Source organism: Nilaparvata lugens, chromosome 7 (assembly GCF_014356525.2).
Source record: "Nilaparvata lugens isolate BPH chromosome 7, ASM1435652v1, whole genome shotgun sequence".
NCBI lineage: Eukaryota > Metazoa > Arthropoda > Insecta > Hemiptera > Delphacidae > Nilaparvata > Nilaparvata lugens.
Window position 1 is genome coordinate 24,415,216 of NC_052510.1, and position 20,370 is coordinate 24,435,585.

A 20,370-nucleotide genomic window follows, 5' to 3' on the forward strand; every position below is an offset into this window, starting at 1 on the left:
AGGTATAATATAAATAAAAATCATTCTGTATTGTCTGACTTGGATTCAAATATTGATTTAAGTTTTTAACTTCATCATGTAACCTTATTATTTCCAGAAAAGAGCTTCATGACACCTTAGTGAGAACATGGAAAAAAATTACTACACAGCATAGAATTTAATACTTATCTCAGCTTTCAATTTGTTTAGGATACAAAGAGCAAAACCAGAATTACTTCATTCCAAGTAGCTCAAGAAATAAATCAAATCTACAGCACCTCTTTGTAAAAATGTTAGTATTGTGAATAATACGTGTGAGTGGATTACAATTATAAATATCCTATAATTTGACTTCAACTGTAGGATATTTTCAAATTCCCTCAATTACCTACATAGTTTCTATTTCTATTATACATTTAAATGAAGATTCCTTTCTATGTTCATGTTTTGGCATACTAAGTGGAGGTGCAAGGTAAGTACAAACAACCCTTTAGAAATATCGTCCAACTCCCTTGCCGTAGCATTATGTTATCTTATTATAGTGAATCGAACATAAGGTGGCGAACCACTTAGTGTTTATACGTTTTGTAGGGTTGGGCACAAATTATTTCGCCGTAAAGTGTGTTATCATCATTTTCAGAGCCACCCCGCTGCCACGTTGGGTGAAATGCGTGGGTGGAATGGGAGCATTACTTGGCGTTTCGTTGAGTCTTCCAGGCGTAAATTTTTGGTTTACGTATTTTGTTCTCTTCGGTAGGTGGAAAATCGTCTCGCTTCGTAGACAAAACTCCCCGGAGACCTTCTCTTTTCTCTTCATACCCTAGCAGATGGATATTTTTCATCTTTTAAAGTAAAAGAGCCATTAAAGTTGAGGTGGAAATGTAGATCTTTAGTACGTTGGTAGCTGAGATCATGCGTATCAGAGCTAAACAAAATATTATAACGGTGAACGTCCTATGTAATAGAACCTCACAATGTAGATAAGTTACACATAATATATATAAACAAGAATTTAAAATACTAAAAAAGTCTGTTTGAGGTTTCATACCTTGTTTACTAACTACAATCTGTGAAAGTCCCGACTAACCAAAATCCCACCGCAGCCCAAACTACTTAGCCTACAAACTTGAAATTTTGTACAATTGTTTATGGTAGCCTCAAGGCACCCACTAAGAAAGGATTTTCGAAAACTTGCCCCCCTGAGGAAGCTGGGCCGCTCCAAAATGTTGTACTTTTTAACCGCTTATCGCTCAGAAGAATCATAACATACTTTTTTATTCAGCTACCAAAAAAACTTAGATCTATGCAGAAAAATTCCGACTGGGGGGTCCAGGAGGAGAATTTTTCGAAATGTTTTATCTAAAATCACATTACAGCTCAAACTATTTCCCCTAGAGACTTGAAATTCGCACAAATATTCTAAATCTATAATATACACGCGCACTAAGAGCGGATTTCAAGATATTAAGCCTCTAAAAATTACAATGGATCAAAGAAAGGATCGATCGCATACTAATGTTACGGTAAGATGAATACCATGTTAGGCCTACAGTAACCTACTATATTACCAATATAGTACCGGATATATGAAGTTCATCTGGCCACTGTTGTGGCCTTGATCCTTGATATTACCCACAGTATGGCAATTGACTGTCACGTGCTACAAATCCACCATTAACATTCCAAACAAACTTTATAGTACTATCTTATTGCATTGGAAATTTGGAACTTATAACTTATTCTACCGATTGGAAACATATTTTGAACTTCCGATGAGTTTGGTATAACATTTTCGAAGGGAAATTGATACTTGAATATAGACCAATAAAGTTTATTTAATTAACACTAAAAACGCTTAAAACATCAGTTTTTCTTCCCTCGGGCTCCTTGCAGACTACTTCCAGAGCTTTCGCGGACCACTTTTTAGAAACCACTTATCTAGATAGATATGCAGAAAGATAGATTTTAATTTTATTGTATTTCCTCATCAAGTTTATTAGTTTGACCTTCTAATAATCTAATTTCAAAATATTTTTGTGGCTCAATTGGATATATAAATTTATGAAATAATTATCCGTGATTAAGTGCTGATTTAAGACGTCTTTACTTCTATGATTGATTCTTCTCAGTCTTTAAAAGTCTACTCATAACATGTTCAATTGTTCAATAGCTGTTGATAATATAAGTTTCGACTAGCAATACTAATAGCAGTGTTATTAAAATATCACTTCATATAAATAATAATGGTTATGGGTTTTGTGATTCTTTCTCAATTGCATACATGTTTATTAAAATTTATATTTACATTACTTACATAAATTTATTTTGCCATGATATAATACAGATTGATAAAATAGATATCCTAACTTACAAAATGGCACTACTGGCAAAGAACAACTTGTGCGCCGGCAGTGAGTTGGAACAACTAGGTACAGCAAACATGTCAATAGAAAAGAAAATAGACTTAAAAAAATTAACACAGATAAAATTGAGAACTTGATCATTTTTGTCAATGCAACAATTATTACAATATGAGATATTTCAAAAGTTCATTAGTGATTTTTTGGAGATTCAGCTTTCAGGTTACGTTTTCTAGGTACCTTTCATTTTTACTCGCTATTATCTACCATTTACTATACTTCAAGTTCTAAAAAAAAACTTAAAATATTTAGGGTGTTTCAGAAGTAGTGTCGAACATTTAAGGGTTCCTGGATGATAGGAGACTACTGATGTATTTGAAGTGTCCAAAGCACTTTTCAAGGATAAGATTTCAAAGATACCTTATTTGTTAGGATTGATCAAAGAATAACAGAGGAATTAATTTCGTACTGCATGCATGCACAAGCCAGACCGAGTTTCAAAGCTTCATCTTAAATACGATTTGAATTGAAAATTTAATATTGATGTTTAAATGGTGAAAAATAGTGATGCATGCATTACGAAAAGAATTAATTTCTCTGTTACTCTTCGATCAATCTTAATAAATAAGGTATCCTTAAAATCTTGATAAAATTTGCTAACTTTTTGTCTTTTAACAATTTTCTGTAAAGTGAACGGTTTTCGTGAAATTTGCCAAAAAAAATATGGCCGCCATTTTCAAAATTTACATCGAAAATTTTTTATTTTATTTTTTAAATTTGAGTATTCATAGCATATAAATATTCATGCCAAATTTCAGATCAATACAAAATTTCGTTCTTGAGATAGCAATTCCTCTCCTGAGTGAAAAAAAACAGAATGGCAGTTATAAGGATAACCGCTGAGTTTTGGGCACTTCAAATACGACATTAGTAGTCTCCTATCATCCAGGAACAAACCCTAAAATGTTCGACACTACTTCTGAAACACCCTTTATATTAAATTCATAATTTTTTATATCCAATTGAGCCGCAAAAATATTTTGAAATTATATTATTAGAAGTTCCATTTAATAAATTGAATGAGGAAATACAATAAAATTGAAATCTATCTTTCTGCATCTAAATCAGTGGTTCCCAAAAAGTGGTCCACGAAAGCTCTGGAAGTGGTTCGCAAGGAGCCCGAGGGAAGAGAAATGTTTGAAATGATGTTTAAGCAATATCCTATTATATTAAGCGAGCAATTTCTGCATTTACATATCTGGTTATATTTATATCTGGTTATTTTTATATCTGGCTATTTTTATATCTGGTTATTTATGTTTAACGGATCTCGAAAACGGCTTTCAACGATTTTCACGTAATTTGGAACATCGTAGGTTTATGATATGAAGATTCGATTGCACTAGGTCTCATCCTTGAGAAAACTTGCTGAACGACATTAAAATATTTATATTTTACATCCTTATTTATATTTTATTATATTTTACATCCTTGGCTGAAACAGCTGTGGATAGTAAAAAAGTGAGTATGTGAAAAATCAAAATATCGCATCCCCGAAATTCATGAGATGACGTATGGCCAGCTGTGAAATATAAACACGATCATTTTAGAGAATTGTGTTCTGTTTATCAATAAATAAAATAACGAGCGAAGCTCGGTGCCCCGATATTTAGTGTTATTTACCGAAGTGAGGTCTAAGATTCAATTCGACAGTTTGGCATTTCTCTTAATGTTTAAATGTTCAAATGTTTAAATGTTTGAATGTTTATATGTTGCGCATTTACGGCAAAACGCGGTAATAGATTTTCATGAAATTTGACAGGTATGTTGTTCCTTTTTAAATTACGCGTCGACGTATATACAAGGTTTTTGGAAATTTTGCATTTCAAGGATAATATAAAAGGAAAAAGGAGCCTCCTTCATACGTCAATATTAGAGTGAAATCATACTATAGAATTATTCATCATAAATCAGCTGTCGAGTTGACTATAAATTGCATGCCATGACGCATGTAATTCAATATCTCAATGTAACTTGGTAAAAAATTAGCAGCTGTGTAGACTATGAGCCTCATTGAATGCAATTTTTATGCACTATTAAATAGGATGCAAAGAACTTATAACAGCTCGTCTTGGCGCCTAGATGTCTTCTGGTTTTCTCGCGCTAAATTCCGGAAAGTGTTATATGATAATTAAATCTTGTGTAAGCATGATCTGATCAAATAAATAGTTAGGGTATCAGTGTGGATGTGCTTATGGTTTGGGACGTCGTTATAACTGCGCGACGTCTACTGTTCACAGAACTACTAGTTTAAATAAACTTTATTGATCTATATTAAAGTATGATCAATTTCCCTTTAAAAATTTTATACCAAACTCATCGGAAGTTCAAAATATGTTTCCAATAGGTAAAAGAAGTGATAAGTTCCAAATTTCCAATGCAATAAGATAGGACTGTAAAGTTAGTTTGTTTATTTGACGGATTTGTACGAGGTGATCGAGCCAGCCAATCAGATGTGTGACTGTCAATGGCCATGATGTGGGTAATTTATAGTTACTGTAGTTAGGCCTACTAATCATTAAGAAACAGAGCCAGGCTCAACTGAAATCACATTGGTTGAGTTCAAAGCCACTGATCAATTCCACCGGGTTTTTTTTACGTTCAGTAAAAAACCTGATCACAGATGAACCACAGAATGGAAAGTCAGCTAGTATCTTGACACCATAATCCGCCATCTTGAAAGAAAGTGTAGCATTGGAGTGATCCGTGGTCTAGTGGATAGAGTGCTTGCGTAGCAGCATAGAGATCCCGGGTTTGAACCCACTCACAACCAAAAGTTTTTTAACCAGATCACTCCCGTGTTATCGGATGGGCACGTTAAACTGTCGGTCCCGGCTGAAGTATGACAGTCGTAAGGCCCATTGACGGCTCAACTTATATATTCAGGCGGTGGGACCTTCCCGCAAGGGACTCCCCACCAACAAAAGCCATACGAATTTACTTTATTGTAATACAGCAGTAGTTTTAATTTCTAACAAGATGATGCAGTCATGTGTCGTGGTCTCAAATCTTGGTTAGATTGATACCTTCCATTTTGTGTATATTCTGTGGCTGAACGGTTGCTCATGAGTCATGACTGACAGATGTTTCCCCTGTTGATCATATTTTTTAAACAAAACTAGAACTTAACCTATTTCATTGCAATCAATTAAAATGGAAACCATCAGGAGTTGTTTTAAATGCTTTGTAAAATATTTTAAATGTTAAAGAATTTATGTAATCATGCATTTCTCTGCTCCCAAATACATTATAATGAAGTCCATTATTTGTGAACAGCCTCGTATTCAGCCATGTCTGTTTACGTTCAGCTTCTCTATTTAAGTTCTTTTCCATTGGTGGAAAGTACTATTAACTGATCAGTGAAGGAACCGGATATGACGTATTTTTTTTCTTATCAGTTAGACCAAAGACCTTGAAGAGGTATAAACGCACAATGCCTATGCCTTCCCAATGCGGGGTCACAACTTTCCTTGCCGTTATGAAAATTTATCACCTGACGCTAGTGTTCCCACGCATCTCAAGTCTACTATTCGAATATCTAAGCCAGCTGGTGACAGGACTATAACGCTGGAGACACACGAGGTCTGCTATCTCTTCATAGTGAATGATTTTAATAGAATCAACAGTTTGCAATTTATTAATCACATTTTCTGGAATTTCAAGCTTATTTTCAATTTTAGGAAAGTGTTACTGAACATTAATTGCAGAGATTTTCATGCTCAATCTTTTCCACTTAAAATTTGTTGTTTTAATTGTATATGAAGGCTGATAATTGAGAATCTAAAATAGAACTTTGCATAGATGGGGCGGAGCTCCTGAAATTTTTAGATATAGGACTTGTTGCAGTTGATAGAGCTTATCAATGACTATTTCAGGTATGAATGAATTTGATCAAAATCGTTGGAGCCATTTTCGAGAAAATGGTGAAAAACCCAGTTTTTGACAACATTTTAGCCGCCATTTTGAATTGCATTTCATCGAAATTGTTCTTGTCGGATCCTTATAGGGGAAGGACCTTGAGTTCCAAATTTCAAGTCATTCCGTTAATTGGGAGATGAGATATCGTGTACACAGACGCACATACACTCATACACACACACACACACACACATACAGACCAATACCCAAAAATCACTTTGTTGGACTCAGGCGACCTTGTAACGTATGGAAATTTACAAATTGGGGTACCTCAATTTTTTTCGGAAAGCAATACTTTCCTTACCTATGGTAATAGGGCAAGGAAAGTAAAAATTGGGACGAATTGAGCTATTTCGTCAAACTGGGACGACGACAAACTAGGTCGCTTCACGCACACGACAAGCTTGGTTTACTCGCGGAAATCCACAGTCCACATGTTTTCTTGTTATTGTTTATGGTACCGTTAGCGGAAACTGATTTAAAACTCGCTGGTATATAAAAGCTCAATTTATCAAAGTATCCATACTCTTTCAAAAAATAATAATTTCATTTCAATATAATATTAACGTTTGTATGAGTAATAAATAGTATTTCATTTTATTCATCATATTCAACTATCAATTTCGAGTAACTGGTCAAGCAGTCAACGGTTCGGTCAATAGAATTTTTCTATTGAGTAGAGCCAGGATGATGATCGTTAATAATATTAGAATTACTAACCTATAAAATAGATAACCCAAATTGACCACCTTCTCTGATATGAGCCTATAAATATCTTAGTTTTGTTTCCATTACAGTTAGATACTAGAAGGAGATTTAAGAAAAAAATGATATTAACAATATGTTTTCAAAATTTATTGATTCCATGAATATGAAGGAATTCCCCAATTTAAGAATATTACTTAAACTAATGATAACTCCTATAAAACCCTTTTAATAGGCCTATTTACTTTTCAGCCTTTTTAATGTTACTACAAACTAAGAGGAATACAGGTTCAGTGCTGCCAAAAAATGATAGATGTAAAGTAGGAATAGACCCAGTTTGCCTTTCACTGTTCCACTTTGGTAGCGTCCGTAAAAACTGACCATTTTTTTGGTGAGTGGCGGCTTTCAGGGCAGACGGAACTCCGGCGTCCCCCCAATGCTAGCTCTTACTTGAAATTAAAGGTTCCATTGAAGTATTTTAGCGCGAGATATTATCATTATATATATATATATATATATTATATATATATATATATATATTATATATATATATATACTAGCCGTCAGGCTCGCTTCGCTCGCCATATCCGTCTAGCCAGGGGGCTCCGCCCCCTGGACCCCCGACTGGATTGTCCAAGAATGAGATCAGCAGGCTCGCTTCGCTCGCCTGCATTTTTCATTTGAGCATTTTTATCATACGTTAGGACGATCCAGTCGGGGGTACAGACTAAACGTCTGGCTAAACGGATATGGCGAGCGAAGCGAGCCTGACGGCTAGTAGTATAATATTATCAGGAATAGCTCTGATTGAAGTAGCAGTGCCCAATCAATTTTTCCGCGATAAATGCATTTCAATCTTCAACTTGGTGCCAACCTAACAAAGTCAACTCAACTTAATGCCACCAACCTGACAAAATTATTGATTTAGTTACCAGTTAACAACTGTTTCGAAGAGGTACTCTCTCTAGATTATAGTTCTATATTAACATATGGTATGGCCTTTTTTCAATTATAATTAAGAGAATAAGAAGAATATAGCCTACATGCTAAAAGACAAACTTTAAATCCTTAAAAACCACTTAGAGTTAAAATATTGGCAAAAGATTTCTTAGTGCGCCTCTAAAGGGCCAACTGAACATACCTACCAAATTTGAACGTTTTTGGTACGGTAGATTTTTAGTTCTGCGAGTGAATGAGTGAGTCAGTCAGTCAGTCAGTGAGTGCCATTTCGCTTTTATATATATAGAGATTTCTGTAATATTATAGATCACAAAAATCTTCAAGATCTTTAGTATGTAATAATCTTCCAGGCTGTCCCCTCAATGGCCGATTTCAATTCCAAATAAACTAGCGCTGCATGTGAGTCTATCGTTCAACGACCAAACAGTACAGAACATATGATTAGAGTTTGTTAATACTATTTTCTTTACAATGTTTCAGTAAGTGGGCCTATTTTGTAAATTTTCTGTAAGTTGGTGAGTGAATGAATATTGGCTACAACTACAAGGAGTAGAGTGATTCGTTTATTCAACCCAAAACTCGCGGATTTATTTAATATATATTTTTACCATGATGGAACTGGTTGAGCTCGAAGTTAATGACTTAAGCTGCGTTTACACCGGAGTTAATAACACAAGTTTTTAACATTCTTGTTATCAACTGATGTTAATTACAAAAGTCAATAACATCATGTCAAGTTGCGTTTACACCGGAGTTGATAACATTAGTTATTAATAAAAAGTTGTCAACTTGACTGAATCGACAAAAATGTCTCGCAACAAAAGTTGATAACTCGTGTTGTCAACAGAAAATTCCTTGTTATTAACAAGATTTATGTTATCCATCGAGAGTCGGTAAAGATCAAAGGAAATGTGTTATGTTAATAACAAAAGCCTCTTTTATCGCATTAACTTTTGTTAATAAAAGGTTACTATCTTCCCAGCAACCCCCTCGTCCAGCATCACTACCCTACAACTACAGCTGTTCCCTAATAACTACAGCTGCAGACGAAACTCGTGACAGAGTTATTAACTTTTGTTGATAACAAAACTAGCAGCTAAAAGAAAATGTTAATAACTTATGTTTTCTAACTTTTGTTTTAAACTCTGGTGTAAACGCATTATAATTTATTTACATTAGATGAGATGAAGATCATTATGTTAATGATCACACATGTTTCAATTTAAAGTACTTTGAAGACAATTTTTTGTTTTTTATTCCGGCTATTATATCATAAGAATACTCTCGTTAAATGAAATCATATGGAAGTCAATTATATTGATAACAAGATCTTGTTGATGTCAAGGAATTTTCTCTTAGAAACATGAGTTATTAACTTTTGTCAAGAGAAATTTCCGACGATTCAGTTAATAACTTTTTGTTAATAACTCGTGTTATTAACTCCGGTGTAAACGCAGCTTAAATATGTTACATTTCTATAATAACACAGATAACCAAAACAAAAAGCAAAACTTTTGTAATGAGCTCCGGTGTAAACATAGCTTTACCAGTCTCTCATAGAGTTCATATTATTCCTGGTGGTGGAGCCTGCCTTTTTTCAGCTTTATCATATGCTATGTATGGATGTATTTCACATTCCAGTAGAGTGCGTACGTGCGTGCTGAGATTGTTACTCATGCTTTTACCAACTGGGAAAGACTGCACATTTACTCCATGAACAAGAGTGTCAGCCTAACCAGAGTTTGGAGGACTGAATTTCAACCATGTCCATGCCCTACACATTTGGGACTTCATTCGAGTTGGAAGTGGCTAAAGATATACATCCTTTTCAATTTGAAGTGTATATAAATTGTGTTATTTATACTGGGAATACATATGGAGAGGCACCCAATATGTATGTGCCACACAACAACCTACCACCAATAATGTCTTATGTAATCTTCAACCTAAAAAGACTGTTCTTCAGTCACGTTTCAAAACAAATTCAATGTAATTGAAAAAAATTCAATGTAATTCAAAATTGTAATTAAATTCAATGTCTATCGTATTTTTAATGTAAGTACTGATTGTAAAATGTTATGGCAAATAAACCAATTTCAATTTAAATTGTACTTATGGATGTTGATGGCCATTTATTTCACACTTCTGTACACTCAGAGCCTTATCCCCCTACTCCCCAAAAAAAGGTTAAAGTGGGGCAAGATTTACTAATCCAACTGAGAAAAACAATTAGAAGAGGCCTCACAAACTTACAGAAAAAATAAGACGAATGCAAGTAAGTAATATTGATTATATTTCGTTTCCCCTGATTAATTGCTGCCTCATCCACTCAATTATCAAATGAAAAGCCTGTTTGACCTATAGTCAAGATAATAATATGTGCATTTTTTATACAGCATATTGTTTTTATTCAAGAGAAGCCAATACCAATATCAGTCCAATAACAAAAATCCTTTTCCGTCATGTTCCCCGTAGCAAAGCACGGGTACCTGCTGGTAATTTACACTCTACTGAAGGCATCATAGTGGGCAAAAACAATACAATATTATTGATGGATTTCTGAAGATAGGCTACATATTATCAGAAATATGATAATAGTGTGATGATTTATAAAAGAATGACGGCATAATGCAACAACAATGTGACAGCAATAGCTTCAATCCTCAGGAAGGATTACACTGGACTTATTTAGAAGCATCTTATCAATTACAAAATAAAGCATGATATCATTAAATTTAAAGTCAAACATTCATTGGAGCTCTTTCATGACAGTTTATAAAAATAATTAATGCATTTTAAGATTGGAAATGTGCATAAGATTCGATGTGTATTGATAAAACTTATAGATGAATTTTGTTTTAGTTCAACTGCAGGTGATATTTTGAAAAACAAAAGGTTAGGCAAATATTATCAACTGCTACATCATGATTCGCATTCCTCAGTATAGTTTTTCCGAATTTTAAGGTTCATAGCCTCTGACTGACTTATTAGAATTAATTTTGAATAGGAGCAAGTTTTATGGCAAAACGAATAACAGTTTTCTGGATAATGGTGTCACAATCGAATCTAGTATCTAAAATTGATAAAATTAATCAGAATTTTTGAGAATTTCTTATCAATCATTATTTCACATTGCAGTATATCTTCAATGAATAATTGGAAAATTCTTAACGTATTCAAAGTGCATAACAATTTTTCGCCATTCTCAATCAATTTCAGTTCCTTACTATCTTTTCCAAACTGATCTCTAATCATTGCAGCAAAACTTTCTCTCTAGTTTTCCACCAGGTTCCCAATTCAAACCCTATGTAAAAAAAAATATTTCTATTCTCAACAACAAAAGTTCTTACAATAAGTGTAGCCTACACTGTACGAAAAAAAATCAAAATGCCGTTGGTCTATCTCATCTTTATATTTTAAAATGAATTTCCAATACTTTCCAATTTTATAACTTAAAATGATATTGAAATTAAAACACTGTAACACGTCTATCTTCTCCACCCACGACAATCATAACAACACATTGGAATTAGATTATTTGGCTGACTGGAGATTATATCATTCAAGGATAACAGCTTGCTGCTTCATTTCTCCCTCAGTTAACTTTCTCTGTCATACCTACGCACATTCACAGCCTACACCTGCTCGCCAAACTAGTTCTTCATTCATTCAGCATTAGTGCATTCTTCATTCAACACTTCCTGACTAAGGAGTCAGAGGGCGTTTACTATGGCTGTGTTTGTTTTAGTCACTAAATGCTAATGATGTCTTCTAGAATGAATGCAGTACACTAGAATACTTCTTCGAGTTTTTTGGAATACTATAATGCAATATCTATCTTTTAACAATATTCCAAAATTGTACATCAAGTAATATTATTATTTCTACAGTAGAATAAGGTGTAGTGAAGTATATATTTTGCACGAGCTAGTTCGAATTTATATATTTTTTTAACTGAGTTTGAACAAACTATACGTGCTCAGCTCACCTTAGTAATTAGAACTTATAAACTCAGAAATTTTCAATAATTTAATTACTTGATCATGACATTCCTTTTGATAAGATACTGATTGAGTCACCATTTGAAAAAACATGCTCTCGACTAGAGTCGCGTAAGTGTGAGTTGAGCCTTGTAGCACCTAGTATCTATGTGATTTGTATAAACCAGAGAAATTATTAACAGTCATGAGATATCATTATTTTTTTAATGAGGGTGATGTTCACGTGAGCTATAGGCTTGTGCGTGGGTAATGAGGCGGATGATAATGAGAGATGAATGGACCTACAGTTTAGGTGGGTTTCGAACCACCGGGAAGCGATTTTTCACCCCACTTGGACGTAATGAGCTGGTTTTCGTGCGTCATATGGACACAGAATAGGTACAGAATGGAAACTGTCAATCAAACGCCTATCCAACCAATTCTTTTTACATGGCGCAAATACTAGACACGTCGAGTGACCTCAGGAAGTTCCAATCCTGATCTTCTGATTAGCTCGTGGCAGTGAACGAGATCAATTGATCCGGATCATTAAAGTGATCCGAACCTCCCATCAACTTATTCCCATCTATTTATTACAATGCGGAGCTTCCTGACAAGATGGCGGATTTTCGCGCCAGGGTACTAGCGCCAAGTTCCCATACTGTATGTATAAGCTTACTGTGATATGGAGGCCGAAAGTGATTGTTTTCTGACCAGGCCCGTAAAATTTTTACGGCCCTAGAGCTGTAAAATAACCTTGAAGTCAGCTGATTCTGATTTGATGTGAACGTGTTTACAAAATAGTTTAAGAAACGGAATCAGCTTCTAGAATTGAATAAAGTATTTTTCGCCCCACTTGGATGTAATGAGCTGGTTTACGTGCGTCATATGGAGGCCGAAAGTGATTGTTTTCTGACCAGGCCGGTAAAAGTTTTATGGCCCTAGGGCTGTAAAATAACCTTGAAGTCAGCTGATTCTGATTTGATGTGAACGTGTTTACAAAATAGTTTATGAAACGGAATCAGTTTATGCTTCTAGAATTGAATAAAGTTTTTGCAATAAGATACTATCATTTTATTTGGATGAATGAAATACAAATAATGAGATATTATAAACTATTCAAATTCAATTTTCAGAGTATAATAGAATCTAACCTCAAACCTCCTAGTACAGCGTTTATCATGGAACATGGTGGATAAACGGAATCATTTTATGCTTTTAGAATTCAATAAAGTATTCTGTAATAATATACTATCATTTTATTTGGATGAATAAAATACAGATAAGATATATATTATAAACTATTCAAATAATTCTATTTTCAGAGTAGGATAGAACTTCTAACCTAAACTTCCATTGACATTCAGATTGGCCAAATTTCAAGTGTGCTAAAACAGCTGATCAAAAACTTTCCATTGACATTCAGATTGGCCAAATTTCAAGTGTGCTAAAACAGCTGATCAAAAACTTTTCATTCTTTGTGTTTATCATTCAATAATTAAAACATTTATAATAATATCATCTTATTGTCATTTGGAAGAATAAAAAGTATAAACTCAACCTCTTACATATAATTGAACATAATCTTTTAGGTTATTTAGACAAATCAGAATAAAAAATAAAAATACTTGGACAATTTCTTGATATTCAGATTACCTCAGATTTGCTAGAGCTATGACCTTCCACTTTTGCTTTCGGAAGTGCTTATAATAGACAATTATTCTTATATAATATATATTGTTTATTTTCCTGTGTGGCGAAAAATAACGTTCTCACCATGGGCAAAAATGTTTTTTCCGGCTCTCAATCTTTTCTAGTCCTCGGCCTACGGCCTCGGACTTGAAAACCGATTTCGAGCCAGAAAAGTCCCATTTTCGGCCCTAGGTGCGAAATATACTATTGCAATAAGATACTATCATTTTATTTGGATGAATGAAATATAAATAAGATATATTATAAACTTTATATCGATTTTTCGATATTTTCAGTATATGCCTACTTCCGGTCATTTTTATTATTATTATTATAATATTTATACTTCCGATTATTATTATATATAGGATTTAGGCTATGTGCTATAATGCAATAATCAGGTGTTTTCACACCTTTAGGATCACCACTTGATGCATGCTGTTTGTGAATATCCTCATTCCGAAGGTGTTCATTTCAGATATTAACAGTTTTGAACACTTCATCATGGAACTTGCCTTTTCCAATCTATACTCATTCGAAAGCTTATGAAATGGAGAAGTTTTTGAAATATTGAAACCACTATAATTACCCGGAGAAAAATCAAGAAAAATCGGTTTGAAATTTGACTTGGCATTTGAAGAATAGCATTTTTTCATGTTTAAGCCCTGATAAAAAACTACAAAATATCTCACAACAGATAAAATTAGATTAATCTTGTTTAAAATGTTTTTCTCTTTCTAACAATACCCTTGAAATTGAAATTCGACCGGTAGTTTTCGAGTTATTGAGTATTTAATGACCGGAAGTAGGCATATACTGAAAATATCGAAAAATCGATATATCTCGAAAACTAAGGTCGACAGGAAAAAAGTTTACTGAACATTTTTTGTCAGAAATGTTGAGTAGAATCTATGGTCAACGGCTGTTACAACCTTGGTGGGACACCCTGCATATTGCTTTATTTTTTGTGTGGTGAAAAATAGCGAATAGCGTTCGCACAACGGGCAAAAATGTGTTTCCGGCTCTCAATCTTTTCTAGTTGAAAACCGATTTCGAGCCGGAATATTATCATTTTTGACCCTAGGTGCGAAATATACTATAACAACTCATGAATCATATTCAGAGGACTTGGCTCGAACGGTCACCCTTCCAACAAGAGTACTAGGTGAATGATTCTTATCTAAGCAATAAAAAGATTGATTTGTATTTTTATAGGGGAAGGATTTCCTTTCTGCCAACACGTGACCTTAAACACAAATTGTGGGTAACATGAAGACTAAATGTTGAACTTCAAAAAGTTAGTGAGAGAGGACATTTCAAACTTATAACGAAGCTACACACACACACACACGAACCTGGTCACCTGGAGCTGGGAACTGCTACACATTAAACCAGCTACAATACAATTACATCTGAGATAAGCGACTGACAAACGAGTGAGTTTGCACAACAATATTGCAATGATGAATGAGTACACGAGCATGAGTAGTAGTATTAGTAGTAGTAGAGTTCGTGCTCTTAATGAGTTGATTAAATTTTCATCCAAGTCCGACGCTGTCTGATTGCAACTAACAGGTGGAGGTAGAGGACTATAGTGTTGTGCTCTATCTCTCTTTCGCCAGGGCCAGACACCTGTAATCCGAAATTAGCTCGTCTGTCGCCCCGATAATCCGCACTTTATTCATTCGACGATGATGGTTTTCAAACAACCCCGCGCTTTATCTCACTTTGAAGTCGTAAAACAACATTGTGCTCGGATTGTTTGTTAGCTCTGACCATTAGTAAGTTGATTTAATATTCGGCACTGAACTGTTCCAAGAGCCAAGGATCAGTAAATTATCTATTACATGGCATTATATCTGAATTAGCCGATGCTTGATATCACTACTCATTTACAAATTTGAGAAACATTGTTTTAAGGATTGGTCTTTACTCCGATTAGAGTGATTTTTTCATTTACATAAAAAGTGGCCACTATAGCTTATCATTTATTATAAGAAAGCATTTGTGAATTGCATTTTTTATAATTAGCACTCTCATGAGCACTAGGCTTGCGCAGGTGCAATGAAAATGATAATAAGATAAGGATGTATCTACAGTTTTAGAGACCACCGGGAAGTGATTTGAAGTTAATTGTTACTTAGTACATATTATGTCCTTGAGCTTGTGCCCTTCTAACGTAGTAGGTACCAAGAACACATCAATCTGACCAACTGCATACCACACTCTAAAAGTTGAATCTATCCTTGCTAGAAAAATCTAACCGAATTGGAGTTTCAAAGACCTGAATCTAGCCTACTTGGTAGTTTCACAGAAGATAGTAATCATTTTTCCTATTGGTAATAGCTCGTATATTCCTAGACTTAAACCATGGACAATGGGATACAATATGAAATATGAATAGAGCTGAATTTTTAGGTGGGTTCGAAACCATCCGGAAGTGATTTTGAAGCTGTTAACTTGGCTGTCAGTTGGTATACCCCACCACCACCCACTTCAACTGGGAGCACGTCACTTATCTAATCTCAACAATTACTTAATATAGATTGGATATCACACTAATCGTTGGATATATATAACTTCTTTAAAAGTTAAACCGAAACTGGATTTTTTAAGAATCTGAACCTGATTGTTGGTACAGCAGCCTATTACAAATAATTTTGCTCGCTGAAGGTAAATCTCACAACAGCGGAGGATTGTGGATGGATAAAAATGCCATAATTTTTGCTATTTATAAATGACCAGTATTGTGGGCGAAGTCGAAGCTATACGAGCCCCCTTCACGCCCTTCAGAGCTCATTTGAAGTAGCTAAGTTACAATGTTTTGAAGATTTTTGTAGTCTGGTGTTCGGGAGTTTAAGACGATATTACAATATGGGGTTACATTACAATATGCTACCAGTTCACATTACGGTTGTAACAGAAAAATAGTATACATTTATTTAGAAGTGTTGGAGTGGAAGCAAATGATGAAGATTGTTTACAATTCAATGACTCAATGCCAATTTCTATGCCATGATAACGAAAAGAATTCATTTTACAAAACACGACCAATGGTAAAAGTTTCAATAGCATTTATTGTGATTCCTTGATACAATATGAGCAATTATTTGTTTTTTGTAAACTTTGCGGACGACACAAAATCTGGTCTATACACAATGATTTCCCTCAAGCACAATTCAACTAAGAGATTGGATACTGTATGTGAGTACATTGTGCATGCATCACAACTGTCAAGCCCAGATCTTACCAATCTACATTGAAGCTGATAATGGAAATATCAACGACAATAGACTATTACATAAGCTACCAGGTGGGATGAAAGCCATCCTCACATAATGGCTAAGTTACAGATCTGTCACAATTGAAAATGGTACACCGTTAATCAAGCTCTTGAAAATATTGTTCTTGGTACTACTGATTTCAAACTCTCATAGCTAATATTTCAAATTGAGTGATTTGTAAGTTAGACAAAGTAAAATAATATATAAAACAGCTAAGGGACAATTCAAATGTTTGTAGCCTACACCTAATTGAAAAAATAGTAGATTTAGACAGAAGTCTGTAAGCCTGCCAGTGTACTAATTGAAAATTTGTGTGTGTACCTAATTCAATTTATGAGAGTGAACACACATACATTGATAATTATATTGGATAATTGAACTTGATAGGTGATTCTTGGTAATTATACTTGATGATAATAATCTTATTGATTGACTATTATTTGAAAAAACTAACTACCAATTCAATTAAATTATTAAAGATTTGGTAGCCTTTTATGTCTGGATTCCTATTCAATTATCAGCTTTTCACTTCTGAAGAGATTAATAATTTGAAATAATAATTGTTGATACTTTTCAGCATAAAAATGAAAATAGGCCTTTAACCTTCCTTGGTAAATTGAGCATCTTTATGAAAAAGTTGACGTACGGTACTGAATACTTGATCTGAAAATAGGCCTATAATCATCCTCCGTAAATTAAAATGGGCGGAACTCTTGCAATTTTTAAAAACCGGTTTATGATAATAATTTATAGAGCTTCTGAATGACTATATATATAAATAGACTTCTGAATGACTAAAGATAACCTACTGTGTGAATTAAAAAAATTTAGATCCGTTTCCAGAAAATCGCTAAAAAGTATGTATTTTCTTCATTTAGGCATTTTTCTCAGTCATCTGATATCACTGGGGTCGAAATTGTTCGTATTACGTCCTTGGTCTTTAAGAATGTTGTAAATTTCAAGTTGAGTTATCCTGTTCACAAGCTAGTGTAACACACATACCCCAAAAAATTATCTAAGAAGGCGTCAAAACCGTTTTTTTTTTAGAAATCAATACCCTCTTTACCTAGGTAGAAGTGAAAAGGAAATATACTAAAACTACTTTTTTGGATATAAGGGAGCTCTACGTACTGAAGCCATGAAATTTGCGTAGCTTTATGGTTTAGTGAAAGCATTACTTCCTTTACCTACGGCTACGGTAGTAGGGCAAGAAAAGTAATAAACAAAACACAACTGTACTGAAACCTAATACATTAACTTCAATTGTACATTCCTAAAAAACACTATAAAATTTGAGCAAGTACAGTATTTTTAAAGAAAAATTATCTTTGAAATGACGAAAAGATACAAGACCCCATAAATAATGAGTTGAGCTACTACTATCTACTGAGATAAGATAATCGCCTTATAACTACTTTCAAAAAAATGAAAAAAATGATAGGCTACTCATATTTAAAAGTAAGTACTGTACTTAAGTTCTTGAATTTGGTAATACAATTGCTTTGGTCCTTAAAACTTATAGTAACACTTTTCATTGTCAACACACGAAGCAACATTATTTTCTCTTCAAAAAGTTCATTCAAATGAAAACCAAAAAAATAAGATTGATAAAGCAAGGAAAGGATAGAAATTTGTTTTGATAACATAATGGTTTCATTATTTACAAAGGAGGCTTGATTAGGTATTTTCTTTTTATAAAATGAAGAACAAGTTGAAAATAAAGTTTCAAGGTGGCCTTTGTAGACTCCACAAACTACACAGCTCTAGAAGATACATACGGTAATAATTTGGCACAATAATAATAATTATTTTTTAATTAATAATAATTTGGTAATAATTTTTGTGACACAATCTTAAATATTTCTAAAATAATGATAGCTTACAATTCATAAATGACAAGAAAAACTTTTTACCTGCTTCATTCAAGTAAGTTGAATGAGGCTATCAAGTAAAATAGTAATTAGGCCTTTGTAATTTGTTATAGGCTATATCATTATTAACATCAGGTCTACCGTGCAATGAATAAAATGAATCGATTGTTCTTTACATTACAAAAGCATAGATGAGTTGATATGAAGATCAATGATAATTGAGTAAGGTTATGTTACTAAGCATTGCAGAGTGCATAATTATTGATTAATTAATCTAAAACGCTACTATAGTGCTGATAACATTTATATGTTACTGCCTAATTACAAATAGAACAGTATAGGCCTATATGGGTATAAACATTGGTATAACAATGCTGAAAGAGTCGATAGTTTGGAAATGAAATGACAGTTACGGTCATTGAACTTACGAAGCCGGCTGAATGATATCAGTTTGAAAGGTACGTTTCAGTTATCATTCAATTTTTAAAATATTTCAAACATACGCATTTCATAGCTTTATAACTGGATATTATTTACAACGAAGAGCAGTAAAGAATATCGGGTCTTGATAAATCAATAAAATCGTTACCAACAGCAAGCAGCTTGAATGGCCGATAAGTTATGCACAGTAGTAGGATAGTGTAGTAAAGCACTCACCTGGGGTAGGTTAGCCGAGATCTGTCTCTGCAGCGAGTCTCGCTCCTTCTCCACATCCGATAATTTGCCTTCAATTTCTCCGAGACGTTCTTGTGTTTCCCTCAAACTTTCCATCAACTTGTCCCTTTCGTCAAGCATGGAAACCATGAGCTGTTCGAAGTTCGCATCCTCCCCTGAGAACTGCGAACTCCGTTGACTTATACTATCCTCTGATATGGTAGGCATTACATCACACATCATGTTCCACATTTTGAATGATTTTTTAAACTATCGATAACAAAGAAAAACTATATAATATTTACAGTAGGAAAGATAAGAGGCGGCGGCCTAGGCTAGGCCTATCTTCACAGATTACTAAACATTTCGTAGTATCACTTGCGGCTCATTAGCTACCAAAAATTCGCACTAGTACAAGTTCAAGCTTAAATACACGACACATAACCACCAAAACTTTTAAAGATGTTAATTTAATCGACATTATTGCCAAAATACGGAAGCGACACACCTAAAAATTAATGTCCCTTTACTCCAAGCACTGAACAGTAAAACCCCAGTAGCCATCTTATCTTACGCTCTGACGTCAGTTGGGTGGGGGTAAAATACCCAATATCTTGAGGGCAGTGATTATAGTGTTGAAGATATTTCTATACTAGTGGAAACTGGAAATAATATCAAATTAATTCAAACATAGGAGAAAGAAAAATTAAAGTAGTGAATTATTTTTTTGAATAATGAAAAATCAAACTGATTAGAACTAATATATTTAAAACCTCGATTCTAGTTCAGAGCTGAACAACACACAATAATATCTTCCAACAATCTAATCTGTAATCAATTTTGAAAGAAATTGATGATTCAATATTATTATTATTTCATATTCAAATTTATATTTTCTACTAAAATT

The 20,370-nt window shown here is 33.9% G+C and overlaps 1 protein-coding gene across 1 annotated transcript in view; it reads right to left on the minus strand.

The window, feature by feature from the left end:
- The window catches only part of LOC111044223 (liprin-alpha-1), a 306,418-nt gene extending 286,375 nt beyond the window's left edge, over positions 1–20,043 (minus strand). The window contains exon 1 of the mRNA XM_039432367.1: positions 19,467–20,043. Within this exon, the coding sequence (XP_039288301.1) occupies positions 19,467–19,715 (249 nt within the window). The 5' untranslated portion in view covers positions 19,716–20,043. The remainder of the gene's footprint in view (positions 1–19,466) is intronic.
- Between the last annotated feature and the right edge of the window lie 327 nt (positions 20,044–20,370).